General features: G+C 47.2%; 12 protein-coding genes across 12 annotated transcripts; 9 read left to right on the forward strand and 3 right to left on the reverse strand.

The window, feature by feature from the left end:
- Positions 1–724: 724 nt before the first annotated feature.
- BDW43DRAFT_320640 (uncharacterized protein) lies at positions 725–2,195 on the forward strand (the record flags this gene model as incomplete). Its single annotated transcript, XM_032049118.1, has 8 exons — positions 725–746; positions 1,007–1,104; positions 1,143–1,156; positions 1,203–1,525; positions 1,613–1,706; positions 1,779–1,828; positions 1,878–1,986; positions 2,054–2,195. 8 exons carry the CDS (start codon positions 725–727, stop codon positions 2,193–2,195), a joined length of 852 nt encoding a protein of 283 aa, XP_031898413.1.
- Positions 2,196–4,054: 1,859 nt separating this feature from the next.
- Positions 4,055–4,930, forward strand: BDW43DRAFT_134907 (uncharacterized protein). The gene is made up of 2 exons (XM_032038237.1): positions 4,055–4,153; positions 4,232–4,930. Coding segments are annotated over exons 1-2 (429 nt in total). The 5' UTR covers positions 4,055–4,152; the 3' UTR covers positions 4,660–4,930.
- Positions 4,931–5,866: 936 nt separating this feature from the next.
- Positions 5,867–6,409, forward strand: BDW43DRAFT_312804 (GFA family protein; the record flags this gene model as incomplete). The annotated part of the gene is made up of 3 exons (XM_032047443.1): positions 5,867–5,938; positions 5,996–6,158; positions 6,210–6,409. The coding sequence occupies 3 exons, from the start codon at positions 5,867–5,869 to the stop codon at positions 6,407–6,409; spliced, it is 435 nt and encodes a 144-aa protein (XP_031898415.1).
- A 1,005-nt stretch (positions 6,410–7,414) lies between these two features.
- BDW43DRAFT_320641 (transcription factor domain-containing protein) lies at positions 7,415–10,617 on the reverse strand (the record flags this gene model as incomplete). The annotated part of the gene is made up of 10 exons (XM_032049119.1): positions 7,415–7,444; positions 7,854–8,271; positions 8,326–8,481; positions 8,544–8,771; positions 8,831–8,963; positions 9,017–9,225; positions 9,286–9,670; positions 9,905–10,284; positions 10,394–10,476; positions 10,540–10,617. 10 exons carry the CDS (start codon positions 10,615–10,617, stop codon positions 7,415–7,417), a joined length of 2,100 nt encoding a protein of 699 aa, XP_031898416.1.
- A 1,397-nt stretch (positions 10,618–12,014) lies between these two features.
- Positions 12,015–13,112, forward strand: BDW43DRAFT_281874 (ankyrin repeat domain-containing protein; the record flags this gene model as incomplete). Its single annotated transcript, XM_032042564.1, has 1 exon — positions 12,015–13,112. The coding sequence occupies one exon, from the start codon at positions 12,018–12,020 to the stop codon at positions 12,960–12,962; it is 945 nt and encodes a 314-aa protein (XP_031898417.1). The 3' UTR covers positions 12,963–13,112.
- Positions 13,113–13,432: 320 nt separating this feature from the next.
- On the forward strand, positions 13,433–15,626 carry BDW43DRAFT_281879 (transcription factor domain-containing protein). Its single transcript, XM_032042565.1, has 3 exons — positions 13,433–13,522; positions 13,576–15,115; positions 15,207–15,626. Exons 1-2 carry the CDS (start codon positions 13,465–13,467, stop codon positions 14,958–14,960), a joined length of 1,443 nt encoding a protein of 480 aa, XP_031898418.1. The 5' UTR covers positions 13,433–13,464; the 3' UTR covers positions 14,961–15,115; positions 15,207–15,626.
- A 318-nt stretch (positions 15,627–15,944) lies between these two features.
- BDW43DRAFT_320642 (HET domain-containing protein) lies at positions 15,945–18,408 on the forward strand (the record flags this gene model as incomplete). Its single annotated transcript, XM_032049120.1, has 3 exons — positions 15,945–16,337; positions 16,464–18,095; positions 18,148–18,408. 3 exons carry the CDS (start codon positions 15,945–15,947, stop codon positions 18,406–18,408), a joined length of 2,286 nt encoding a protein of 761 aa, XP_031898419.1.
- Positions 18,409–18,500: 92 nt separating this feature from the next.
- BDW43DRAFT_281883 (uncharacterized protein) lies at positions 18,501–18,837 on the forward strand (the record flags this gene model as incomplete). The annotated part of the gene is made up of 1 exon (XM_032042566.1): positions 18,501–18,837. Exon 1 carries the CDS (start codon positions 18,654–18,656, stop codon positions 18,834–18,836), a length of 183 nt encoding a protein of 60 aa, XP_031898420.1. The 5' UTR covers positions 18,501–18,653.
- A 293-nt stretch (positions 18,838–19,130) lies between these two features.
- Positions 19,131–20,491, forward strand: BDW43DRAFT_320644 (uncharacterized protein; the record flags this gene model as incomplete). Its single annotated transcript, XM_032049121.1, has 1 exon — positions 19,131–20,491. One exon carries the CDS (start codon positions 19,131–19,133, stop codon positions 20,421–20,423), a length of 1,293 nt encoding a protein of 430 aa, XP_031898421.1. The 3' UTR covers positions 20,424–20,491.
- A 329-nt stretch (positions 20,492–20,820) lies between these two features.
- On the reverse strand, positions 20,821–22,967 carry BDW43DRAFT_301546 (transcription factor domain-containing protein; the record flags this gene model as incomplete). The annotated part of the gene is made up of 3 exons (XM_032045066.1): positions 20,821–20,838; positions 21,011–22,534; positions 22,644–22,967. The coding sequence occupies 3 exons, from the start codon at positions 22,965–22,967 to the stop codon at positions 20,821–20,823; spliced, it is 1,866 nt and encodes a 621-aa protein (XP_031898422.1).
- Positions 22,968–24,214: 1,247 nt separating this feature from the next.
- On the reverse strand, positions 24,215–25,177 carry BDW43DRAFT_312811 (4-diphosphocytidyl-2-C-methyl-D-erythritol kinase; the record flags this gene model as incomplete). Its single annotated transcript, XM_032047444.1, has 1 exon — positions 24,215–25,177. The coding sequence occupies one exon, from the start codon at positions 25,175–25,177 to the stop codon at positions 24,215–24,217; it is 963 nt and encodes a 320-aa protein (XP_031898423.1).
- A 790-nt stretch (positions 25,178–25,967) lies between these two features.
- Positions 25,968–27,263, forward strand: BDW43DRAFT_312812 (YgbB family-domain-containing protein; the record flags this gene model as incomplete). The annotated part of the gene is made up of 1 exon (XM_032047445.1): positions 25,968–27,263. The coding sequence occupies one exon, from the start codon at positions 25,968–25,970 to the stop codon at positions 27,261–27,263; it is 1,296 nt and encodes a 431-aa protein (XP_031898424.1).
- Between the last annotated feature and the right edge of the window lie 289 nt (positions 27,264–27,552).

Consider the following 27,552-nt stretch of genomic DNA (forward strand, 5'->3'; position numbering starts at 1 on the left):
GAAGATTGTTGTCGAACCTGATGCGCCTTATAGAGAAGCAACAGTGGCTTAAAAACATTAAAAAGATTTTTAATTATCCTACAGTCGAATTTTTTATCTATTAATTGGTATAAACATCTTACTGGCACTTGCTTATTAGGCAAAATAACTGTCTACAATTAGTTTACTAGCTACTAATATTTCGCCGCCTTTATTACCATATACACGTACACATGCTAGCCTAGTTAACAGCATTGTGACCCTAGATCTTTCGCTAGATAAAGCTATGAGAGAGTATAGCGACAGATAACTTTCATAAATAGGCTCGCAGGTATATAAAGACAACATTAAAAATATACGTAATATCGTCTTAGAAAGTAACCTTGAGGCAGATAGACAAGAACCAAAGGCCCGGACTTCTTTATCAACCTCAATATCGTAGAGCCCGCCGCTTTATCGACGAGATTCGTGAACAGCCGAACAAGTATGAGGCCTCTCATTAAATTAACCTTGGAAGAATCCTGTAATATGTATCCATTAGTGGCATTTACAGTACACTATAGTCAGCTCAATAATAGTCATTTTCAGTACGCTTACCACTTCTGGGCGTCTCGTGAGCTGCACAGGATTAGATGAAAATGGTACATATCGCTGAACTAGTGACCACTAAAACAAACTGCATAGTGTATCACTAGGCTTAGTATCTAATCAGACAGACCTTTAGTAATTTGCAGAACAAATTAATATGGTGAATAAAAGCTCTCTTGGTAAGTGACACACTAATCAATGACCACGTAATTTTTGTCGTATGGGGTGTGTTGTGGGGGGGGGGGGGGGTGTCAACACCGACTCAAAGCAAAGACCGCCACGCCTTCACAGTACGGTAAAAGAACAGTCAATACCTGTACGCGTTGGGCCGCTTTGGGCTCTCGGGTTCATCTTAAATTATTCTCTGCCCTCATTCTTCTCCCCGGTTTGCCAAGAAAGTTTCATCTTTTAGTGTATTCGGCAACCACTGTGAATCAAGCGACTCATATTATTGATCCAGACAGCGAAGTTATGATATTACTGCGCAATTCCAGTATAGCTTTTGCCCAATCGGATGAAGATATGGTTGTCGGCCTGGTCTCTCACATCATCTAGAATCATGTAATGACATCTAGAGCCCTGCTGAAGAGTGAAATCTCAAAAGAGTATACAAAAAAGCTAATGCCGATTCGTAGGAGCGGGCGGTCGAAGAAGAGAAAAGGATCTAGGGCTATTCAGACATCACTTGAACCCACTCCACCGCCAATAGAAGAGTCTGCCACAGAGCCTACCGAAGAGCAACCTATCAAAGAGCCAACCAAAAGTGGACTCGTCTGTGAACCGCTGAACGAGAGTTGCTTCGGCATCCAAGTCTCCGTGGAGCCTTTAATACTTGCCTCCTCAGTTTTCAAAAAGATACTCCCTGGTGGTTGGAAGGAAAGCCTTACTTATCTGCAAAAGGGCTTGGTTGAGATTGCTTGTGAAAGCTGGAATATCGAAGCGCTCTTGATTCTGCTTCGTGTTATTTAAGGTCAACACTGCCATATACCGCGAAAGCTAACTCTTGGGATGCTCGCTAAAATTGCTGTCCTAATAAATTACTAAGAATGTAAGCTGTGCATTTTTTTTTTTACGGATACATGGATCAACGCTCTGGAGGAAAAAGCCCCCACAATATATTCTCGAGATGTTATGTTGAGGTTTTAGGATTCCTGGTTTTTCCGACTCTCTGCCCAGTTCAAAGGATCAACATCGATTGCCATGTCATGAAGTGCCGGTTTAATTACCAACTGGGAGCTTCCAATCTCCGATAAAGTCATAGGTAAGGGCGGACGAACCCTAAAAGTGCTTGGCGTCAAATGTAGTTGTAGGATCAATGAATGAACTGAGACAGGAAGCTATCAATGACGTGATTCTCTTCCTTTATAGGACACGCGAGTCCCTTCTACGCGGCAATCGAGGGTGTGGCTTTGAGTGCAAGTCATCATCATGTACGGAGCTCCTACAGTGCACATGCAGTCAAGTAATCTTTTGCCAAAACCTCCAGCTCCTTTTTGGGTTCGAATTACCAATGTCTCGTGCAGATACTATCGTCATTCAAATCAGCACAGTGGTATACATCGTCCTCGAGCTATGAGTACCACCACGATTGCTCTGACGCATCTCCCCATCCCTACTTGGAAGTTTGAATGGTCTTGTTGAAGGTCCTCATCTACATAGTCTTATTCCTTGATAGGTATGGTACTTTCCAGCTTCTTTATGTTACCGGGTTTTTCGCTTATCTAAACAAATAATATCTCTGTCGGTCAGTCACTGACTGACATCGTAGAAATTTTCATAGGACGGGGACACCGGGGGAGAGCTAAGACCCCTAATTCGTTCATCAAGTCAAGTTATACGAATAAAACTTAAAATCCCAAGAAAAAGAGCCCCTACTCTCGCCTGACATTGAAAAAGTTACTTTCCTCTGCGTCGTCTGGACAAACCAAAGCCTCCTCGTATCCCCGCAACAAGCGCATCTTCGTATAGACTATACCGCTGTTCATTGCGTCCCACACTCGAAGAGTTTGTTGCAACATCAAAGCGACCCATATCACCCTACTTTAAGCACCAGGAACAATTAAGATATTTTTGGGCTTTATATCTTGGTATTGAGCATAAGCAATGTGCATCTGTTTCATACCATCTATTTACACAGTAGCAACGTGCCTCGGAGTGATTCTCGCAACTCAAGCTTTCAGTATCTGAAAGATATTCGAGTAGCATCACTCTGGAATAGAGTTCACCATCAGCAAAATAACACAGAGTCGACCGGAACGACGGAGGCTTTTGCAGCACTCGCTCTGGGCGCCTAGTGGATTTGGTATTATTCGGGCGGCGGAAATCCCGGCTATCCCCCAGATCTAGAATCGCGAACTGAGCCCATCAAATCTCTTCTTCAACGCCGTTTTTGTGTCTGTCATAATAGTGAACAGATTGTCGTTCTGTTCCTATTCGACTCGGAGACTGAGGGACTGGGGGTTTCTCGGATCATTTTAATGTACGTCTGCATGGCCAATAAGATACCGTAGGTGATTGATCGCCTGACGAACTTTTTTCTATACACCGACTTTTAGGCGTAGATTCCAAATCACCATAACTCTTTCGTCGTAGGCTCAATTGAAACGGCTTTAGGCTTTATCAGCTCGTTAGAGCTAGGAGAGAATATAAATTACACTAAGTTTGCCAAAAAGTTTGGTGCAAGCCGACCTGCACGATCGAAACGGCACCGTGGCATATAAGGGTTATAAGAAGACCAATATAAAAGTTAGGAAGTTCTCAACCAGTAACAAACCAAGGAGCTTATGAATAGATTAATAGACTTATTAACTGTGGCCTTTGTTCTACACATGAATTGCTGAGAAATCTCGCCAAGGAAAGTACTAGAATTAAGCCTAGAAAACACTAGCCTAACTGTTTTTTAAACAAATATAATCTTAAGGCTCTATATGGTGATCATTTTCATCCCAATGATCATTCTTATTCCTACTATATACAGCTATCCTACCACTAACACTTAAACGCTTGCCGGCCGGATCATCTTATTGGCCGGTCCAATCAGGACCAACCGGAATCCCCACCCAACATATAATCTTATTGCTCGCCATACAATTGGCATGGATGCCTCACGCCAGGAGGCTGATTCTGTATATAAATATACTTTATACTTCGAGCTTATAGAAAGATAAAGAAATATGGTATACAGCCAGAGAATATCTATAATATAGATAAGAATGGCTTTCTTATTAGCATACTCCACTTAAATGATGAGACTGTGAATGGGAAGCCTGAATCGGCCGCCTTTTGACGCCGTTGTAAGCGTTTTGCTCACCGACACGGGCCTTAGCGTCAGGTGTTCCTCTGCGTAGGTCGGCTCGGTTTTCTGCCACCCTCGTCTGCCGTCGGCCATCCACTCGTAATGTAGCCCGGCTGCTCGGGCCCCCCTCAATCTACCAGAATAGCTGAATTTCCAAATTCCTTATCCCCGACGGCCGAAAGTTAACTGGAAATCAGTGCCTCGCTATGGCATCACCGTCTCGGAGGAACGAGCAGTTCTTCTCTTCCTTGTCCCGCCTGGGTTTGGTCCACCAATTCTGACATTCAGTGAGTATTCTTCCCTCCGCAAGGCTAAGAGCCATCTGATTTTCTGTCTGTTGGGCTAAGTCCATCCTCCCAACTGGGCTAGTGCCGCTAAAGATCGCTGTTGGCTCGGCGACGATTACACACCGCTCGTGTCCTTTTTCACGGACATGTTTGGGAACTCGATCGAAGGTCGTTGGGATCGGAACTGTCGACTTCCCCACCAAGATCTCGCCAACCCAGACCGGTCCGAGCTCGCACGGCGTCCTCCACTTGAAGAAGGTGCTGCACGCTCCTAGCATCATCTGCAATATCATTGGACAACCCCTTCTGGATGACTGCAACGTCTTAACTTCGTTCTCCGAAAGCTCCTTGGGTAGCTCCGGTTCTATTACCAAGCTCTCCGACGGTCGCTCCGTAGCCTACTTCAACCCTTTGAATCGAGGTACCCGGTGTTCGAAGTCCGGCTTAGCGGGCTTCCAGTCGGCCCCAAGGTTGGGCCACCGCCTTTTAACTCGTCCGAGGAATACATGATTCATGCTTTCTGGCCCGAGAGCGAGCGGCAGAGATTTGCAGCCTTACAGGCCTCTCGTCAGATTCCAGCCACTGCCTCTGGGCCTCTAACAAGCGCCGAGAAGGCATGGCTAAAGAGGCACTACAGAACTGAATTCAATTTTCTCCGAGTCCACGGGTTAAGCATCTTCAAGGACGAGGATCGAGAAGAAGGCCGTGCCATTTTGCGAGCCGTCATGTCAAATGACGGCGATGAACCAGGAAACTGTTCCTAAAAGAACCCACATGACTGTCGAAATGAAGCGATAGGAATGTGACTGGATGGTTATAAGATACAAACAGATATCCCTCCCCATCCTTGGGCTATGAAGAACCACGCCCATAAGTACCGCCTAGTCGCCTAGTACATCATAGTGCCGTCAATGGATTCTCCCCACAAAAGCAAAAGCTATCACTTTCTACCAACTGATATGAAACTCCCACGGCTTCTTCCGGCTTCGATTTAAACCGTTTTCTTAATAGTTAATAGCTTAAGGCCTAGCATTTCATATGGCAACGCACTTATGGCAATAGCCGGTCTCCATCTTACCGTCATCCACGTCCATAGGCTTCGGAAGGCCGCTCATGCGCCAGAAGCTACCGCTGCTGCTAGAGTAGCCTCCCATCTATCGGTAAAATGTCCGCATCTGGTGGACAAAGTCGTAGAAAACCTTGCCAGTGCCGACGTAGTCCTTAGCTGAGTTACCGGCAAACCCGCAACTGAACTGCGCTGTTCAGTTGAAGGGAGGGAGGACGTCTTTCATAGATGAAGGGCAGCACATCGGCATATCAGCACATCGCTAGGGTACAGATACTAACGCTTTGTTTCTGGGCCCCGTACCTGTAACCATGCTAACCCGTAATAACTTACAGCGTACATAATCAACCCATTTCTAAAAATAGATCTTTTTACCCCACGGGATGCTAACAAGAACCAGATACAAGTCAGAAGCAATCATGACCCCGTACCCCGCCAAAATTCTGGCTGAATGTCCATACTCAACACTCTTATGTTGGGGCCAACAAAACTCATTGACCTTCTTTTGTAAGCGGTTCTAGTCCTGATGTTATGCTCTGGGCAATAGTTCTCCCGGACCGACTTCAGGGGAAACATATTTTTTTTGATTTCTCTTCATAAAATCCCTTTCCCTTTTGTAGTGTTATAGCACCTGACACTTGCTCTTTGAAAATGGCTGTTGGCGGCTGTTTTTGCGGAAAGGTTCGGATCCAATATAATGGCCAGCCTATAACATCGGTTAGTGTATGTCCGAGGTACGGATTATCTTCATTGACTTAGTGTTATACTTTCTTTCAATAGGCACTCTGCCACTGTCTTGATTGTCGCAAACTTACCGGCACTCTCTACACGTATAATTTTGTCGTCAAAAGTGCCGACCTGAAGATCACTGGAAGTCCTAAAGAAGTGGCAAAAACGTCAGACAGTGGAAATCATATTAAGAATTATTTCTGTTCGGATTGCGGTGTGCACTATAAAACGAGTTTGGTAAGGCATTAACTGACGATACCCATAGGAACGCCGCTCTATGGGCTGAGAATAAATTCTGCTGGAACTCCTGACGAGACAATAATCCTCCGGGCAGGAATACTAGATGATATCGGAATTCTGAACGAGCACGAGCCCGGGGCGGAGATATACACTGATAGACGCGTCAGTTGGATCCGTCCTGCCGAAGGGGCTAATCAATTTGTTGGTATGCTACCACTCCCATAATCTAGTATCCAAGTATATAGGGATGAAAGCTAGGCTACATACGCCTTAAGACAGCCATTGTGAGAACAGACTTATGTCGAGGAGATCTACTATAATGCTACAGAATGGACCGACATCAGTTTCACCATTTACTCAGAGAGATTATTTCGAACTCTCTTTCGAAACACGCTATACTGAATCTAATAGATAACTACATATCAGGAAAGTAGAGCAAAAAGAACTTTAGAAGAAAGAGGAACACCTGGCTAAAGAAGCTTATATCCAGCCTCAAAATGACATCAAGCAGATTAGAAAAGGCAAGAATGAATGTCCTAAATCTCATATAGCTAAGGATCAGGAAGATACTAGTGATTTAGCTGCTAATATTGTTAAAGACGCCGCTACAATATAAAATCGTCGAGAAAGGGGCTAATGCGGCTACCGCAGCCCTTTCGGGATAATTAACGTAGCTTCTTTTTAAGCTTAATGTTATAGTCCAAAATGCCTCTATATAATACTAATTGTATGTGGCTCTACGGCTTCATTTGTAATGTGGTTGCTGTGTGAGAAATCGTTTGTCAGGTGATCACCTATGGTACAGAGTAACGGAGATTGATTTCCGATTAAGTGACAAGTTAGGTATCGCAACTTGTCCTTCAAAAGTAGAGATTTTTCAGTGGTATGGGTAATTATTCATAAGTGAGAACAATGGTTTATTTCGACTTGAATTGAACTCACGGTACGCAATTGAAATACTAAGGCCTTAATGAGAAGTTGAACTGGTCCATTGTATGTCCACACACTGAATTAAATATATTCATAGGCTGGGGATGGGGATGTTTAGAGTCTTCTTGAATGTTGAATTACTTGGTAAGATATCGAATGATTCAGTATCAAAATGATCGGATTTATGATCCTTACCAAACTATCGAGAAGGCCTATCTAGGTTGGAATTATGGGGCATTCTATATGTGGTCAGATTACCATAGTATTCAACAATCCACATAACTTCCGCGGGTGGTCAATTCACAAGGCATATGTCAGGTGCCTCAAATGCTATGTAATTTCATTAGCGTATTCAATGTTGAATAACAATTAGTTAAAACAAGATTTTGCGGCATACCAATTGGTAATTTTTGCTGAAATGGTAAAGGCGCACGAAAACTTGGCAGTACAGTGTGAGTTTTTTTTTTTTTTTTTAAAGAGAGAGAGAGAGAGAGAGTACAAAATACGAAAGTTAACACGAAGTGGACATATTTTGTAAACTCTCCGTGCACAACCAATCCAGCTCCTCTATCATATCAGAGTCGATCGGAAATTCGCTCCTCTTGGGGTCGAACTCCTGTGTATCCTCCCCACCAACGAAGACGGCAGACTCACTTGAATGCAGATCCGATTCACTCGATACACGAGCCCTCTTCGGCGTAGGAAAGCAAGACTGAGATCGACTCTGCGACTGAGACACCGCACGCTTCGCAGAGTTATACGACCGGATGCGGGATTCCCACCGTCTCTGCAAACTGATCAGAAAGTTCTGCGCTCTCTTCGCGCTTTCCCAAGATATCCCGAAATCTTCTAGTGCTCGGAAGCACACGCTTAGGTACGCAGAGATTTCTTGGTCTCCCTCGGGCTGGAGACTTGCGATTGTGGCAAAGATGAGCATTAGAGCGGCGGAACAGGTGATCGAGACGGCTTGAACATTCATGCGTCGGAAACCATATTGCGTCTCGTAGAGATGGAGTAGTTGGGATATGGCGATTGCTGATTCAATACACATTGTCCGGGCGTGTACATGTCCTGGGCCTTGTGGTGGCTGTGGTTGGATATAGCGTTTTGAAATCCAGGGGCGATGCGCGTGGATGATTGCCTGGTGATACTGCATACTAATGTTGATGTGAGCTCATGTCATTAATCGGTACGGGGGATATCTGACTTACTGAAGAAGTAGGATATGAGGCAAAGCAGGGGTATCGGGGTTCTCGAGATCGACCTGTAGGGATTGAGGCAGGTTGGCTTTCCATTTTAGGAGTCGGCCAGTTGTATTCTCATTCAATCCCTGCAGTGCACGCTTTGAGACTCGGGAGCACCCGTAACTTAACAGGATTAATTAGCTATCGAGTACAGTCATCATTCCATATATAACTATATAACTTACAGGACATGGCCGAGTGGAGTCATTATCTCGCAGAGCTGAATCCGATGTTGGCTAAGAATATCAACCGGATCAGGAACAGAAGCAGCCAAGGAAGAGGGTGGTGGACAAGGAAGACCATAGGGGGCCCATTTTCGGTCAGAATCGTTCGTCTGATTGCGACCTGGCTTGTCGACTGTGACGTCTTCCATGTTAATTCGAACGGGTCTGCCAAGGGAAAAGCCCCAGAGACTTGGAAGTTAAGTAGGTCAGTAAGCATGACCAAGATACTAAGCAAAGAGCTGCCTTACTGATCAACTGTAAAAGTCCCCCAGAATACTGTGCGACGAAGCTCTGCCTCAGCTTCGTTGATCAATCTCTCGGTCACATGTGGTGCCATATCGATGTGCAATCCCAAATCAAAGGCCAAACGCATGGCCATTCCTTCATTGAAAATTGTTACTTGTGGTCTAGTAGAACTAACGACGGATACTAACCACTGTAAAGCCACCCTCTGGCGTTTCTCTTGCATCCAACATCATGCGCGCTTAGAACTGTCATTGCCTGAACAGTCGCCACGGTCGGTGAGTCCAGCTCAATCTCTAGAAGCGCCTTAGCACGATCAGCGAAGAAGTCAGAAACTGATCTGGGATACGTGATGAAGTTGGGATGATAACGAGGCTCAAATGCCGCCCCGAGACAACACCTTCGACAGTCAGATAAATTTCTTGTGCGAGAGAAGCCTCCTTGGGGAGTGTGTTCTTACATTGCATTAGTTAAAGACTCAGAATAGTAGGGTGTGTCTTCCATCTTTGTATGCCACTTCTGCCTTGCTGATTCGTACATCTCCCTGTCTACTACTTGAGATAATGGATTATGCCACGTGAAATAAAGGTTAATCAAATGCTCTTCAAATCCTGTAGGGATATCCTTTCCCACTCCTAGGCGGTCCAGAATATCTGGCCCATCCTGTCGAATCGTGCGGTGGATAGTCAAATTGTCCGGAGTGGGCATTCTCAGCAGGTTAAAGTGGGATGTCGGACCATAGTATCGAACGTGTCCATCGGACCCGATCTGCAGACTACCCATTCGATCCGATAATTGGGTAACCAGTTCTTCCACCCCTTCGCTATTGCTGATGGTATTATCTCCTCTTGAAGTTCCCTGTAGGCTCACAGAGTCATTGGTTAGTAGCTGCTGAACGGACAGCGGTAGTCGTGATGCGCTAGGCCGTGGCTGCACTACATTTGATCGAACGTCACTTCCACTGTGTGGCCGATCGCCTTCAGATGGAGACGTACTGGTTGCGAAGTGTGTTTCTTTTGAAGTTCCTGTGTTAGTTTCGACAAAGTTATCTTCCCTGCATGCCTGGATAAATGATTCACCCGAAGTTGTTGGCTGAGATGAAGCAGATTGCGTGTTATGCGGATCTGGTGATGTATCTTTAATCACTTCCGGAAGGGACAGTATAAAAAGGCTCGGGTCCACGAGCTCAGGGTTGAAATCGTCGACAAAAGAAAGTTCGCCTTCTCTATCTGGTGATGGGTCATGATGAATTCTCGATTCTTGGATATCCTTTTGGTTGTTCTCTGCTTCATGTAGGGCCGACTGCATGTTTTCCAATCCACGCGTGCGCAGTAATTCCCGCAAAGCCGAGTCGTCCTCCTCGGACATCGGCGGCGGTCTAAACCCTTGATCATTGATGAATTGGTATAGTTGGCCCACCCGTTTCACAAGGAGATCCACTGCAAGCCGTAAAGATAATCTAGAAGGAGCATTTTTATTCATATCAATAGATGAACCAATAATACGTCGTCTCGGGGAGTAATCGTGAGACGGAAATCATTTCGAATTCTGAATCCGGCAGTACATACTTTCGCTTGTCAATCCCCAGTTGATAATAGCATGATTTGCCTTTAATTTCGCAGTTCGAACAGTTAGGCCGGGCTCCATCACACTGTTATGATGAGCATATATGTGGTTGATTCAGGTCTGGAATTAAAGTTCCGGGAGTACGAACCTTTACTTTACTCTCGCGGCAAAAGAGGCAAGCTGTTGTCACATTTTTTCGCTTGGATGGTTGCTTTGTTGGTGCCATGATGAAAGGTACATGCAGCTCAAGTCCCTCTATTGCTTCCAATCGGAGAGTCGTATAAAGTGTGGAGGTTGAAATTGATGTTGGGCTCTCTTTCGGGAACCTGTATCCGGATTCTTCTCGGCTACGGGAAGCGGGGCCGATCTACGTCCTACATGCATGCAGTCTACATGATCCTCCATTTCCCCTAACAACTAAAATTTGAATTCAAAAAATAACGATCTGGGGCTAGAACTTAGTTGGTAAGTCTCCCATGCTTAGGAAGAAGTACATACATCGTTTTTGGACTTACCGACGTTCCCTCTCACTGGTCCCTTGTCGGATTATTTCCGAGTTGTCCATTTCAAATCACCATATCTTGAACATGGTACTTAATCCAATCGATGGGGGGTTGTGGGGGGGTTAGAATAACCGATGGAAATTTGTATCAGTTCTCAGCCAGGAATGCTCTCTTCTTTGTATTTCCGGTTTCATATTGAATGATGTTGAAAACTTGTACCCCCTAGCAAGAGACATTCTACACTTAACTGTAGGCATTTGCCTGTTGGAGACCGAAACTCGTAGCTTGGATAATGAACGTACCGGACTAGCTGCATACTATTTTTTGATCGGAGTCGACTTCCGTAGCATCAATAGCTCACCAATGCCGAGATCGTTTGGAATTGGGTTATAAGCAATAGGAGGAAAGGAACTTGGACCCACCACTTTCAATCCAAGGAGAGTGAAGCAAGTGGACACAAGTTGAATTAAAGTAACAATACTCCCATTTCGATGTAGACGCTGTCAAGTGGTCCCTCGTTGAACGAAGGTAGGATTACTCTAAGGCCTCCTGCTTCGACACTTAAGGTGTATCTGTTTTCATATAGACCGCATACAGCTGTCGTCTCGCTGGCGAACACAGTAGGTGTCAAGTTAGGCTGAGAAGCAGGTCAGAGTTAATAGCATATCATCTAGGTATGCGAAACAGCAGAAGCTAATGAATGGCTCTATGCTCATGCATCATTTGCATTTAGGTACATGAGAGCGGACATGATCCTTGACCTTTGTGACCGATGCCCCTAGCTGGAAGATATTATGAATAAAGGGCCGCCGATGCGGCGGATGGGTGGTCAAACTGATATAAAAGTCCTGGTTGTATATCTTTTTGTCTGATGCCAGTGCCTATCATACTTCCGATTACCTTCTAATTACTGGTGGTATTCACGCGGGAAGGTTGTTGTCTCCATAGTGAATGGCGTCGTACATATATCTGGTTGTATGCATAGATATTTCACATACGCATATTAGTTATGCACCGTATGGATTAGTCATACTGCATAATAATGCTAGAGCGGATCAGGTTTAGCTCAGTTATCTGGGGAAGGCAATGTTCTCGACAATCAACAGAACAGAGCTGTAGAACCATGTCGCTCCTATTATTACCTACTGAGTTAATTCTTATCATTGCAGGATCTCTAGGAGCCCAACGAGATATCAATGCTTTGTGCCAAGCGAATAAGTATCTCTATGACCTCTTGGTCACACATTTGTATCGGTTCCATGTCCTCAACCATGACAGCTCCGCATTACAATGGGCGGCAAAGCACGGTCTGGTTAGTACAGTCAAAAGGTTGGTAGAAGCAGGTGCCGACCTACATGAAGAGAAGGAGGGAAGAAAAGTCCCTATCCCTTCTCTGGGTCGCTGGACGAAGTGGGCGTTGTACCCGCCGCCAGACACCCCACTGATGATCGTGGCGGCACAACATGGGCAGGATTCCATGATCGACTATCTTTTGGAACAAGGCTTAGACCCTAACGTGGTATGTGATACTGGGGACACACCTCTATCGCTCGTGGCCAAGCAGGGCTCCATATCCATCGCGCAAAAATTACTCGCCAAAGGTGCCACTGCAGACACGTTCTTTCATGAGAAGTGTAATATGAGCGTTCCACCAGTCGTGGAACCTGCGGGCAAGGGAGACCTTGCCATGGTACGGTTGATGATCGAGGATGTTAAGAGGAATCACCAGACTCGTTTGTGGATACATCTTGGCGATGCACTACTTCGTGCGGCGACCTGTGGAAGGGACAATGTTGTTCATTATGTACTGTCCCAAGGGGCGGATACTGAACGGGCTGATGACCGGGATATGAGGTCTTTGTATCTTGCGGCTTACAATGGCCATGAATCGACGGTTCGTCTACTACTCGGTCACGGTGCGACCATTGGCACAGAGTGGCGTTGTCTGAAAGACATAGGAAGGAGTGGAAACAGTGGTATCATTATGGCTTTCGTGGAGGCATGCTCGAGCATCACGGATGAGACTCATCGTAAATGGGCTCTAGAAAATTTATGGGGAGACATGTAGAGGCCTTGGATGGCATTGATGAATGACTATCAGTTATTCCACATGCTCCATCTGCTGTTGTATGATAGGAGCCAAATAATATGGTCGCTAGGGTGTTGTAAGAGTGAACTCGACTCGTACTGTGATAGTGAGCCTTCAACCTGGCCGCTGCCCTTTAACATATCCTTTTGTACTCCTGGTAACATAACGATTCCACTACCACACGGGGATAGAAGGACATCTACATATTTAATATAGTATCCTAGGGTAGAGGAACCAAGTCGTGTATTAGAAGGTTAAGATTCCCTCGCCTACAGTGGAACTAGTTTATATATCCTCGGGGGTGATTAACTAAATTTATCTTCTGATTGATTTTTATTCCCTCAAGCCAGGCCAAGAGGTGAGACAAAAGGTAGAGTAAAAAGCCAAGACTCAAAATCCCGCTAAAAATCTTCAATGCGGGGCTGAGTGGGAACAAGAATCAGCAAACCTTTTAACTCCAACGTCTTGAGAATGTTCCGTGATGAGGAAGAATATTCGTGTGTCTTCACTCCCCCCTAATCGTGCGGTGGGCCCGAGAGGTAGGTTTGTCGCAACTACAAAGTAGAGTGAACCCATGTCGTAACAGCCCTAGACTGCCGTCTCTGCATCAGGCGGCGCATCCGATGCGACCGAACCAGCCCAAAATGCCAGAAGTGCATCGTTCGAGGGCTATCCTGCCCAGGGTTCGATCCAGTTCAACTCCGATGGGGGAAGGGAAAACAATATAAACAGTCCGAAAACGACAGTAATGAGGCTAGCAAAGAGAGAAACGCGAACCATGCACTGACTGCGCAACACCATCTTAGCAATCAATTTGCATCGGCCAGCTTTATAGACAACCTACTGCGCCATTTTCACTTGGAAGTGGTTTCGCAATTGACCTGGCTAGATCGTTCAGATCATCCGTGGCGGAAAGTCGTCCTTCCTTTAGCTCAGGACTCTCTGTGTCTTCGACTCTCAATTCTTAGCCTCTCTGCAGCTCACAAGTCGGTCAAATCTGCGAACAGCTTTATACTACAAGCGAATAGGTTTCTTCACTATGCGACATTGCGAGCCTTGAACCGCGAGCTAGGCCGTGAGCTAGAGCTCATTGAGCCCAGCTCGGACGGTTCTTCATTGTCGACCATCCTAGCCACGGCTCTTGTTCTCTGTTACGGAGAGATGCTTACTCCACGTTCCACGAACTGGGGGATCCATTTAAATGCGTGTCGCACGATAATCGATAGATATCGCCTTCAGGGACCGCGTGAACCAGAGGCCGAGGTGCGCCAATTTCTCATTAAGGAGGTAATAGACGTCACCATACTGAGCAGCATGACTTCATTCACTCGATGGCAAAGTCCTAAAAATGTAGCATCTGCTGCACCGTCCACGGTACAGAATCACTTCTGGACATTCACGGATATCATCAGCGAGGCAACTGCGGTCGAGCGACATCGGCACAAGCTGATATCAGAAGGCCGAGAGGCGCCAGACGTAGACATCGGTATGTGGAGAGACAAGCTTGATCAGGCTTCACTTCTTGTTTCCACCAGCGCCAGCTGCGTCTTCGATGATGAGACGGCGCGCCATCGGTTCGACGCTGTCATCCGAGCACACTATTACGCCTGCTATATCTATATCCACCAGGCATTGGCGCCCCCTGCAGACAAAACGTCTCAACAGATTACCTATTTTGTCCGTCTTCTGTTCTATGAAATACGTGCGATCACTGCTGACTCCCCCCACTCATTTGCCCATGCCCTTTTCTTTCCGTTGTTTATTGCCGGCACGGAATGCAGCGTCGATACATTACAGCAGACTCTCATCAACACTATATACAAAGAATTCATGTCTATAACCGGGCTGTGGTGCAATTACAGCGGACTTCAGTTTCTATATGCGTTTTGGGCAAGACCCGATGCTTCGAGGGGGACAAACTGGGTACGCTACGCGAGAGAGCATGAGGACCAGCTTGGTCCCTTTCTTGTTTTCTGAACCTAATCTACATTTCTCTCTCACGTCCCTCCCTAGGGCCTAGCCCCGGGTCCCCAAAAATACGATCTCGTGATTGTTATGGTGATGCCGTGCTTTTGTTGTTTTTGTAAGTGCCTTCATGCAGCTGACCATGGCTGAGGCTCCTTTCTCGTGAGGTTGGTAGTCACATTATGCCTGTCTGTACCAGTCGCGTTGCCATAGCCATCTTCTGAATATGCTTCTTATGCTGATCTTTTGGAAATGCAGTACATGCTTATCATCCCGGTGAACTTCCTGCTGTTTACCTTCCACCCTTCTCGGTTTAGCCGAAAGCTTGCTGTCGAAGTAGTGATCGGTTTCCCGTTTACAGTCTTCCCTGATCGCCTCTATAGAGGATACGAATAGAGATGACGAGGACATAGGCCAGCGGGCTACGGGCTAGCTCGATACAGACATCCGAAATGCCGTGTAAGCCTGTTAGCCGTTAGGTCATGGTTGGAGAGAATCTTGGCTTATCGGGGACGTCATTGTGGAATTATGTGTTTAAGTCGGCTGGGACCTGTTCTGTGAACTTGCGGGTGGCCATGTTTTTTATGAAGATGCCCCCGGTCTGTGCTTAATGTTGCGATGTGAGTCGCTAAATTCTAAAGTATGAATGGCAAGGTTCACTTGATTTACCTAGTTAAACTACGTACCGTATATTAGATCTTATAAAAGATTACTAACGTACTGGGTGCCGGGGAGAGGCGATGTTTATGCGCAGGATAAGGCAAGCAATGCAAGCATAAATCAGGTTAAACCAACTCAAGCATAGCGTCTTAACTTAGTAGCAATGACTAAGCAAATACGAGCGCATCTTGAAGCTGAAGGGGTTCTGTTTCATCAGGTTCCGTGGTATGGGGACCAACGAATAGCCAAAGCCTTTGGGCATATATATACCGGAATTTTCGTCCTCCGCGTCTGCTTGCCATCATAGCGTTCCTGGATCAACACGCTTGTTTCATAATGTCTTCTAACTTCGGAGCACACCCCAATAAGCCAGACACGGAAAATGGACAGATACTTAGGACTGGGGCGCTCGATAGTGTTCATGGTACTTCTTGCAAGCTCTGTGAATACACGGCCCAATATCCGGGCTTCAAACACCGCCGGTCATCTTTGGCTAAGCTGTTTCATGCTCCCTGCAGTAAATGCCAGTCCTGGAGGCGCCCGAAGGACCTTTCTCTTTGTACATTCTGCACTCATTTGCGGCTCGATCACATATTTAAATGCAGGACAACTAATACAATGGTTTTTCTCAACATCCTGACCTTGGACACAATCCGCGACCGGCAATCATACTGCCAACTTTGCCACTTTTTCAGCATGCTGATTGGAAATCATGGAACCATTTGTGGTGTAAATGTGTCGAGCATACCAGTTAGACTGGCAATTTGTCTTCGTCATGATGGGCATACCATCCGATGTCTGATTAATGATAAGGGACGTGATAAGTTAGCTGAGGTATATGAATTACGCCATGAGGTTTGGAAGTCAAATAGTTCCGCGTCCCTAGACTCTGAAAGGACACTTCATCAAGGCTGGCCAATTACACCAAACTCCCTCAAGACGTATGTTGACTGGCAGAAAGTATGTTCTTGGATTGAAGCAACGCCCCCAGGAAAGTCTATCAATGATCACCTTTCTTGGAATCTTAAGGGACTAAAAGTCATCGATGTCTACCAAGACCGTTTGATCGACGCACCAACTGGTTGTCAATATCTTGCCCTAAGCTATGTTTTCGGGGGAGTCATCTTGAACAAAGAAGCAGTTACTAGCTCTGGTGGGATTATTAGAGATTATTTGCCCTCTACTATTCGTGATGCCATGACAGCGTGTGGTCGGTTGAGCGTCAGCTATCTATGGGTTGATCAGCTTTGCATAGACCAGGGAAGCTCAGAGCACCTACATCAGCAAATAAATCAGATGACTCTTGTATATCAGAATGCCACATGTACTCTCGTTGCATTAGACGGCACGGACGCCCATGCTGGACTGCCTGGTGTCGGGTCGCGCCGTGTCTGGAAACCTGCATATTGTTCATTGGGGGGTATACTAATCGCCGAAACGACATCCAATATTGACCAATACTACTCTCAGTGCGTATGGCCAACCCGAGGCTGGACGTTTCAGGAAGCTATGTTCTCCGCACAGCTTCTTTTTCTAACAAAAGCCGGTGCTTATTTTGTGCGTCGCGATGGGAATCGGTGGACTGACCCTCTATTAGAAGTCAACTATGGTCAACGAGGGTCCATACCCATTCCCGCTCTGAGTGATTATTGGTCTTCGCTTCATGCCTACACTGCAAGGCACCTCACATTCGGTGGTGACGCAATCCGGGCCTTTACAGGGGTATTGCGGAATCTTTACGGTCCTAATACATATTTTGGCTTGCCAACGCATCATATAGATAGGGCTATCCGCTGGCATCCCAACCTTGACGATGAGCGAACGAGACGAGAAGGCTTTCCTTCCTGGTCATGGGCTTCATATCATGGACAAATCAACCACTCCCCATCGAACGTCGGACTAGCACTCTGGGCAGTGCCAAATCAAAAGTCAGCAACAGAAATTACCATTTGCAGACCAAGCCAGGGGTTACAATGGGATGACTATCCCTCCACTACCAACGCGATTGGGGAGGAAAAGCAACACATACTTTGGACAGTGTGGTTAGCTTGGACGAAAGGCTGCATCAACAGGGCTTGCCCTTCTGAATTAACCCTGGGCTCTGCATATGGGCGCTTTCAAGATCTCTTCAAGCGATGGCCCACATACGATGTCTTCTGGCAAGAGGCCTTTGATGGCCCAGATCTTAGGAGTACATTCAGTCATCAAGATTGCCAAGTGGCAGCATCCGGTTATGGTCGGATCCTAGTCCATACTCAAGTGACATGCTTCCGTATCATGTATTCTGCTATACCCCGGGCCAATAGTGCGCTGAGTGTCCAAACAAGCAATGGGGAGTTAATAGGCAGGGTCAACGTATCACATCGCAACCAGCTGGATCATGGAGCTTTGTGTGAATTCATCCTGCTATCCGTGGATTGTATAGGCAAATGCCCAAATTTCTTCGATATCTTTCCTGAGGACACATCGGACAACCTAGCAGTGAAGGTAAGTAGACACTCCCAAGTGTCATTAGAAACATCATAGATGTGCTGGCAAGCTAACCTCAAATTACATTTTCATACATCAGAAATACGTGGACAGTTTGCTGTATCGCCACCCTGACGGGGATATCTATCCATTCCAAAAGTACGACCCACACCCCTTTTCGAACAACTTTAGGCAGATTCCATTTGCAACGGCGATGCTTATAGAAACGGACGTTGGGACTAACATTGCTCGCCGTGTGGGTATTGGGGAGATTGCTCTCCGGAAATGGGTTGAAGCATGCCCAGAGTTCAAAACTATCATTCTGGAGTGAGCAAATTCTCTTTCACACTTCGAAAATTGACACCTAGCGCAAAGGAAATTTCTTTACCATCAACTCAAGGCTTGGCGGAAGCGGATTTATATTTTGAGAAAAGCAATGCAGAGGAGACTGTGCTCGCCGCAAATCGCAAAGACGGGGTTCTGACCTGCTCTCCCGTGCTATACCTTTGGTGATCGCTGTATCCATGGCCTGGGTAAAAAGGTCTCCTCCGCGCGTCAAGGCTGGCCCTGTACCTTATGGGTGACGGCGAGAACATTTATGACTTTGTCTATTTGAACAATGTAACTGATCGCACCTCCTCGCCGCCTATGCTCTACTTAAAGCATGGGGTAAAGCGCCTCTTACGGACTCTGACTCCCGTGTTGATGGAGAGGTATTCCAGATTATCAGTGAGAATCCCTGGCCTTTTGGGGGGATAAGCGACAGTGGTAATAGAATACAGATCTTTAGATCGTCCAAGTAGATCATCATCGCCGTTTAGAACCTGTAACCTTTGGCCTGGAGTACCAGTAATTAAGTATTGGTAGTTCGTAGAATGCGCTCTCGGGGATGTCGGTTGTATCGGCCATATCGGTCCACGGACGTCAGGCATCATCCAAAACGATATATCCGGTAGAAGTCCGAAGTCAACTTAAAATGCGCATCATTGTGACCCTCTTGAGCATTGTAGTATCCTTATTAATATTTTTCAATCCTTTGCATCTACTTAAACAATGGCCCAACTGAAAGTCCTCGTCTGCGGCGCTGGCATCGCCGGTAACGCCCTCGCATTCTGGCTCTCAAAGCTCGGCCATGAAACCACCGTCATCGAACGTTTTCCAGGTCTTCGCGTCACAGGACTACAGGTAGACCTTCGAGGACCTGGGATCCAGGCTATGCGAAGAATGGGCCTCGAGGAAGCCTTTCGCGCTCGTTCAGTCCCCGAACAAGGTCTGCAGCTTGTCGATAGGAAGGGCAGAAGCTGGGGATACATCCCGGCCAACCGGTCTGGGAAAGGATTGCAGAGCTTTACTACCGATTTTGAAATCATGAGAGGCGATTTGTGTCAGCTTCTATACGACCATTGTAAGGACCGGGTCAGGTATCGGTTCGGGATGTACGTAAGGGATATTTCGCAGACAGAGGAATACGCGGAAGTACACCTCTCTGATGGGAGCAGGGAGAGGTTCGATCTTGTTGTAGGGGCGGATGGTGCCGGGTCTCATATGCGGAAGATGATCCTCGGCCCCGATGTGGCAGACCCCGTTCACCCTCTGGGTGCATATGCGGGTTATTTTACGATTCGGGAGCCTGTCACGGACGGTGAGGGATACAACGCCACCATCTTTATGGCTCCAGGGAGCAAAGGCATTATGACTCGTCGAGGTCACCCCGACAAGTACCAGGCGTATATGTTTTGCAATCCAAATACCTCGCAGCGGCTTAGGAGTGCCAGCAAGGGCGATATTGATGACGAAAAGCAAGGGCTGGCGGAGGCGTTCAGTGGCACCGGGTGGAAGACGAACGAAATTCTCAAGGGGTTGGCCAATGCTGACGACTTCTATTGCGAGCGGATGGCCGTTGTTACGATGGACCATTGGTCCTGTGGCCGTATCGCTCTACTAGGGGATGCCGCCTACTGTCCGACTGCCATGACAGGCATGGGCACCACCTGTGCTATGGCTGGCGCCTACGTTCTGGCTGGTGAGATTTTGAGACACTGTGGCATGAGTGTCAAAGGAGATGACCTAAACGCCGCGGGCTCCAAGGACAGCATCACGACTGCGTTGGCTACGTACGAGGGAAAGCTCAGACCGTTCATCAATACAGTCCAAAGAGGACTCACGGACAGTGAGGACTACATGAGTAAATTTCCATCGTCACCCATAGCAGTTCAAATGATGTATATCTTATTCTGGGTTACTTCTCTTCTAAGGCTCGACTTGCTCGCCAAATATATTTTGCGCGAAGACACCAAGGGTTGGATGCTTCCGGTGTACAAAGACATGGATTTTGTTTCCGGTTGAGAATGGATAAGAATGCAGTTTTTCGCCAGTGTCCTCCCCCATTGTGTTCTTATTCCAGGTTAGATTCCTGCTGTTAATGATTATACTTTTTTTATCAAAATCCCTTGTATAGAAAAGGCGAGTTCTCGTTGCGTTAGCAATACTTTGTCCTCAACTATCTACATTTTTTGTTCCTCTGAAACCCTTATTAGGGGAAGGTTCATGAATGAGAATGTCGAAACAATATTGTTAATCAGTTACATAATTGCCTAGTAGTCCTCGCCAATGTGCTTACACAGAGTCTACTTGATATAAAAGCTAGGAATACCATATGGTCATGTATAGATCTAGGTTGCATCTCTTGTTGACAGAGGCAAATGTTGGGGCTTTCCTTAGTAGAACCACGATAAGGAGATAATCAAGTAACTTGGCCTACCTAGTTAACCCAAATGTGTTAACATTACCCCAACTTAAAATGCCTTCATCAAATACTAACATGTGTTTCCACCCTACCACGTATTCGAAAGGTTTTCTAAGAAGCCCATGTCAAGGTTCTCGCCATCCAAGAAGTCAAAATCAGCATCAAGATCTGCCAACGCAGGTATTACCATGCCGCTTGATGCCCAAGACTCGAGAACAGGATCTGTGGGACTTGTGCAGGCATCAGCGACCCTCTGCTCCAAAAGTCTATGGCATATGTCTAGACTATCATGCAGAGCCTTCGAAATGGCCTCTTTTGGAGGCAGTCCATCCAGATGAGACTCCGCCTGGGCCATCATCATACTAAGGCATACATATACTTTCACGTTCGTTTCGCCGTGCCGCATTCTGTCTTTTGCGTATTGTACAACGCGCCTAGCATCTTGAAGCAGTGGTTCTTGACGAGCGCGCCTCCGTCGCCTCGCAAAACTGGAATTGTCTTCTTGGGGCTCTGGGTTTAGTTCTAGAAACAGGAGCAACGCCCCCCGCGTGATAATATCACGAAACATGCCACCACCGGTGAGGAGAAGGCGATAGTACTGATCGTCTTCAAGGAATAAAACTAGATCCTGAGCGGCTTCGAGACAGACCTTCTGGGAGTAGCTGTAAATCGGACTTTTCTTAGCCTTCACCGCATATTGGTAATGGAGGCACAAAGGGAAACGACGAAGGAGGTGGTTGCAAAAGCTGGATGCAAATCCTACAGAGCGCCCACAATCCGTAGTGGAGGCCTGCTCAATCGCAATGGTAGCATTGCTACAAGCCGATGCGAGCTCATTTCCGAGCGCTAGAACCTGGTCGTATGGTGGTTCATCTTGTAGACTGTTTATGACTCTGGTAGCGCGCAGTCTGAGAGAAAGAGAGTCTGCCAGCAATGACTGGAATGACACATGATTCGAATGACCCCCCTCTTGAGATTGCTCGCGCATTGTACCTTCCAGGTCATTGTCACTGACATTGGACGGCGGGTGGGTATTATAGTCCGTGTCCGTTATCATGGGCAACATGCCCGAATCTAACGCCGTCTGTACGTTCATTTCTAGGATGGTGTACCATAGTCGCCGTCGAATATCCTCTTGCTGCCTACTCATCTCTTCAAGATAGTCAGGGTCCTGATGTAAGCCCATCTGCATGGCCATTCTGATAAGTGAGCCCGCCGAGATCCAAACCAAGTCGGCTCCTATTCGAGTCACCTGGCGGGCAAGAAGTAGCAAGCAATTGGTTTGAATACCCTCTAGCGTCAAGCGATCCTTTTCCAACGGCGCAGAAAGCCATGACTGAGCAATATGGATCCAGGTCGAGCTTTTTGTCATTATCTGGCTACGGATATTAGCATCGCCATGTATCGTACTTGCTAGAACCATCACAAGAAGAAGCTGTAGCATAAAGGGGCTCTTCGGCGGTTCCGAATCATTGATATAGCCCTCATATTCTTTCTGAAACGAGGGGCGATTAAGAATACGGTAGCAGGACTCAAAGGTAGCGAAATAGAGCTCGATGAGTTCGCCCATTACCTGGTGGCCAGGAAAGGATCGAGGGAGATCAGCTGGGAGGCATCCGCGACTTGGGCGTTTGTTCTTGACATCCCGAGACAGCTGTTTACACTGGTTGACTTTCTCTGCAATCTTGTCCTGAGGGCCATGATTTGTCGCCTGAAAAATCGCATCATAGAACTCCCCGATGGGCTGCAGGCTAGTCAATTCTTCCACCTTTAAGGGCTGTCAGCAAGAGGCCACATCAAGCCACATCGGAGCACTCTACCCTAGCAACGGTGTTCATCCAATGCCCGCGGCCAAAAACCCTAGTCTTTGATACAGTGCCCCGGATCTGGTTCGAGGTGGCTGAGCTGTGTAGGGACGTATCAGGGGAGGGGAGCTCCTCCGGAGTCCTCTGTATTTGTCTTTTTTGCTGCCCTACAGCGAGACTACGGGGGTGTTCCTCATACGTGCAGGCGAAAGCCACATCGTGCCCGGTACACTGGTTGCAAGGTTGGTTCCGGTCGCATCGCACTTTACGACGACGACACTCGGTGCATGAGTAAGCCGGTCGTCGGCGTTTTCGAGTCGGCTGAGAGAGACGGTCCATTTGTTTATGCCCTCAGTAAATTTCTAATGGAGATGTAGAGATGAAGTGCTGACGGGATGTCGCTCCGTTACCTCCGAACCCTCGGCCGTAACTAACATATTTATCTTACGTAAGCATATATTATCTTTGGTTAGCCAAATTGTTATAGTAACAAAATATATAACTTCCTAAGTGCTCTGTTAGGATCTATGAATAAATGATTACATCGTACGACGGAAGTAAACACAATGCTAAGGCTATATAGAATGCGGAAAGTGAACGATCTATGTTGCTGCTAAGGTATCAATTCCACACCTCTACGTGTCCTCCAAAGTCCGGGCATATCCACACCGATTATCCTCATGATAGACAGGAATTTTAAACGAAACAGTCTCCATTACATCTTTAATCAAGTAGGACTGTCTTCGCGTGCCGAATTAGGAAGCTGGGCACGAAATTCCAGAGGGCCTAATCGACATCACTCTCACATATGGAAAGCTCATACATAAGTAGATTGATTCCATATGACGACCTAGCCTTCTAGCGGAAATTGTATCCCACCAAAGAGTGTCTCCCGCCCCTGCTACTGACGGCACATTCGATGGATACGCCTCCCTCCCTCTGGAAAGAAGGCTGCTCGTTCCCAGTCAATTACCCCTGCCACTGAATCCAGTTTCGGATGTAACACGATTTTCGAGGAGATCCCAATCCATATGTGACAATACTAGCTTGCTAAAGAGATAAATTTGGTGGATCAGAGGGACGCCCTCATTCTTATATGATAGAAGATAATCTTCTGTAGATCTAAAGGACCCACGACGGGGAAGTTCGCAGTGTATTATTTCGCCAGCAGTGCTCAGCGATCGTACGCCACCAGAGTTATTGGGTACATTTGTGAGTTCCTTAATATAACCCTGCACGTGTAGTAGGACAATGAAAAGGGGAAGCTGTGGTCCAATGGTTTAGACAAAATCCACACACTCGTGTCACGTATATATCACGCATTTATAGGTAGGATTAGATTTGTGAAATATCCTACGGACTGCCCTACAGGTGAACGGAATTTGCGATTTGGAGGCTTCAGCGGGTTCTCACCACCCCACCTTGGTCGAGCTCAGAGCAATGCTGCTAGAAGACATAGGGCTACATTGTACCCTTAGAGTAGTTGATTGGGTCATGCTCGCAGGAAACGATACAATGTCTAGGGGTTTGCAATGGCCTTGCAATGCCAGTCTAATATCTAATATCATACCGGGCCTTCACAATACTTATCTTATAATCCGAACACCTTCCACCGGCCCAACAGCCCTAACAACCCTTCTGAATATTCCCCTCTCAGTCAAAGCACCAACCAAAGCCTCCGCGTGTCCCTCATCCATTGCCAGAAACAAGCACGTTGTTCCTGTCCCCGCCATCAAGCTAACGATCACACCAGCTTCCCTCCCTGCCTGTAAAGCCACCTCAATATCAGGGTCTAATTCTTCAGCCACCTCCTGGAGATTATTCGCTAACTCAGGTACCAGAAGTTGAAACGGTGTATTGCCCCAGTCGACCTTTAAACATTTCGCAAGTTGCTCGCTCTGGCTAGATATTACTTCCCCACGTCGGACCCTCCTATCAATGAATTCATCTGACTTCTCGAAGACCAGCTTCGTCGATAGCCCCCGTGGCATGATACCAAGCACCCAGTACCACGTCCTCATAGATTTGGGATCAACATCCACAGGAACCACAGGACGACGATAGCCCGTACCTATCCCGACCAAGCCCCGAATGAAAAACGGGACGTCTTCTCCGATTTGAGCCCCGATCTCCATTAACTGCGTCTCATTCAGCCCTGTATTCCAAAGATAATTACATCCGATCAAGGCAGCTGCAGCATCAGCACTTCCTCCGCCCAGTCCGGCCTCAGTAGGGATGGACTTGACTAGGTCGAAGTGCAGGGTGGCGTTTGTGATGCCGATGTGACCGGCGAGGCGTTTCGCGGCTTTGATTACGAGATTGCGCGCATCAACGGGAATGCGATCGCTATCGATTCCTGTAACTGCCATTGTGAAGTCTGTGTGGGGCTCTATAGAGGAACTTATGGTCATGGTGTCATAGAGAGAGATAGCTTGATATACCATGGTGACATCGTGGTATCCATCTTTGCGGAGTGCGCCGGCGTGGAGGTAGAGGTTTAGCTTGGCGGGGATTTTGAGGGTGATGGGATTAAAGCCTGGGATGGTCATTGCAAATGATATATTCCAATATAAGCTGAAGTTGATCTAGTGAGATAGCGATATGGAAGATAGTAAACAGAGCAGGTAGGCACGCGACAGTCCGCCCACCATCCTAGCTTGGGCACAGATCGCAAATACGATGCATGTATGGCACCATTGCATGGGTTTAACAGTAGTAGAATTTGCGGTGAGTGATTCAGCTAATGATATGGCTACGCTCAGTCCTCAGCTTTTTAGAAAATGGATTCCCACCAATGTCCACCATGATACCTATCGAAATCTGCAGATCCCCTCACGTTACATGCTTCTGTGGGGAACCGCTCCAGGGTCTAGTACTCGATTAGACGACTCAATGTAGATCGGTAGGTGGCTGGGCGTAATGGTGGGGTAACCCTATATTTCTGTCTCGTAATTCGGTAGCATAGCTTGATGAACTGCAGAGGTCGATAGATCTCATGAACCCATGATGGGATAGTTGTGAGACGGGGTTTCCAGGAGAGAGAGGTCTACGCGTAGAATACCGAGCAAAGACAGAAGAAGGTCTTATGCACATTCAAGTGTAAAGCCTGGTGGCTTTCATGCAGGTTACATGAAGGTGATGATATATATTCCTTGCAGTCCGGGCTTCGCATTCCGCTTTTGGGTAAGATAGCGCGTCTGGTAGCTGAGGAAACTATATTAATATGCGACAGAATGAATATAACTCCCTCCAAAACTCCCTCTTACCTCTTAAGCGAGTATCCACAACTGTTTCCAAGCGATAGAATCACCCCTGGAAGAACATTCGCAGTGAGATCCAATGTCTTCGGCACAACCCACGTTTGGTACCGTGCTCCTGGCCGCTGGAACGAGCACACGAGCAGGAAATTCGCTGGGGTCCAAGGTATATAGACAAATCGCCGGTGAGACTGTCATCTCTCGTGTTGTACGACTTTTCCGGAATTGGGACCCCAACCACCCCGTTGTGATCGTGCGGAACAGGAACGACGCACAATCCCTTGCGCATGCCATTCCGGACCGTGATTCGCGGACGTACGAAACAGTTGGTGGAGACACGCGACAGCTTTCTACGCTTAAGGGGCTGGAGTTTCTGGCCTCACTTGAACATCCCCCTTCGCATGTTCTGATTCATGACGCTGCCAGACCTTTTCTCTCGGCTTCGCTATTGGATAAAATTCGAGATGCACTGAGCAAGGAGCCTGATGTCGGCTTCATTCTTGCGATCCGAGTGTCTGACACTGTGAAGTCTGTCAACGAGTGTGGACAGATCACAGGTACGGTACCACGCGACGGTCTTTATCGCGCTCAGACGCCGCAAGCGTTTACTCTCCGCGAGGCGCTCAAAGTTCACAAGCAATTTGCTCTCTGTGGGCAGGCCGGATACACAGATGATGCCTCCCTCTTCGAACAGGCCGGGCTGCCCGTTCGAGTTTTGCCAGGCGAGGAGAGAAACATGAAACTCACCTACCCGTCAGACTTTGAACAAGCAGAACGCATCCTGCTAGCAAGGTCCCTGCCACCACCAGGATTATCTATTCCTGACGTTCGTGTAGGGCATGGCTACGACACTCATCGACTAATCTCAGCTACCGAAATTACCCTCTGCGGTGTCAAGCTGCCTCACACTTCCGGGCTGCTTGGCCACTCGGACGCCGATGTAGGCCTGCACGCTGTAACCAACGCACTGTTAGGTACTATTGGCGCCGATGACATTGGTAGCCATTTCTCACCCTCGGATCCTTGTTGGAAAGGCGCTTCATCCGTTCAATTCGTTCAACATGCTAGGAGGCTTGTGATTGAGGCTGGTGGGGTCATCACCCACGTGGACGTCACATTGGTTTGCGAGAAGCCCAAGATTGGTCCACATCGCGATGCGTTGAAGACGTCTGTGGCTCGTATTCTATCCTTGAATAAATCGCGAGTATCTATCAAGGCTGGCACGAATGAGAAGGTGGGCTTTGTGGGAAGAGAAGAAGGGATCGTTGGATTTTCTACGGTGACCGTTGTGTTTCCTGGAGGCATTGTGTCCAGCCCTAGAGTTGACGCTGATAGCATGGATCATGATGGGGAGAATAACATAGCTAGCGGTGTTTAACCTGTCATGTAAATCCGTGGACTGTCTGCTGATTCCACACTGCGGTTTCCTCGATGATCAAGCCCTTCTAGTCTGCTTTGTAATAGTTGACAGTCAAAGACAAACAAATGGACTTCTATTCTTACCGAGCATACTAACCCCCTCTAAAAGACACCCACACGAAAGGTCCGGCCGGGTGCAGCATTGATCCCCAGTACCCAGCGACCTTTTGACCACGCATAAGCCACACGCTGGCCGGTTAGTAGTTGGGTGGTACAGCCGCTGTCAGCTATCGCAACACGTAATTTGT

This window comes from Aspergillus alliaceus (genome assembly GCF_009176365.1).
Source record: "Aspergillus alliaceus strain CBS 536.65 unplaced genomic scaffold BDW43scaffold_33, whole genome shotgun sequence".
Lineage (NCBI taxonomy): Eukaryota > Fungi > Ascomycota > Eurotiomycetes > Eurotiales > Aspergillaceae > Aspergillus > Aspergillus alliaceus.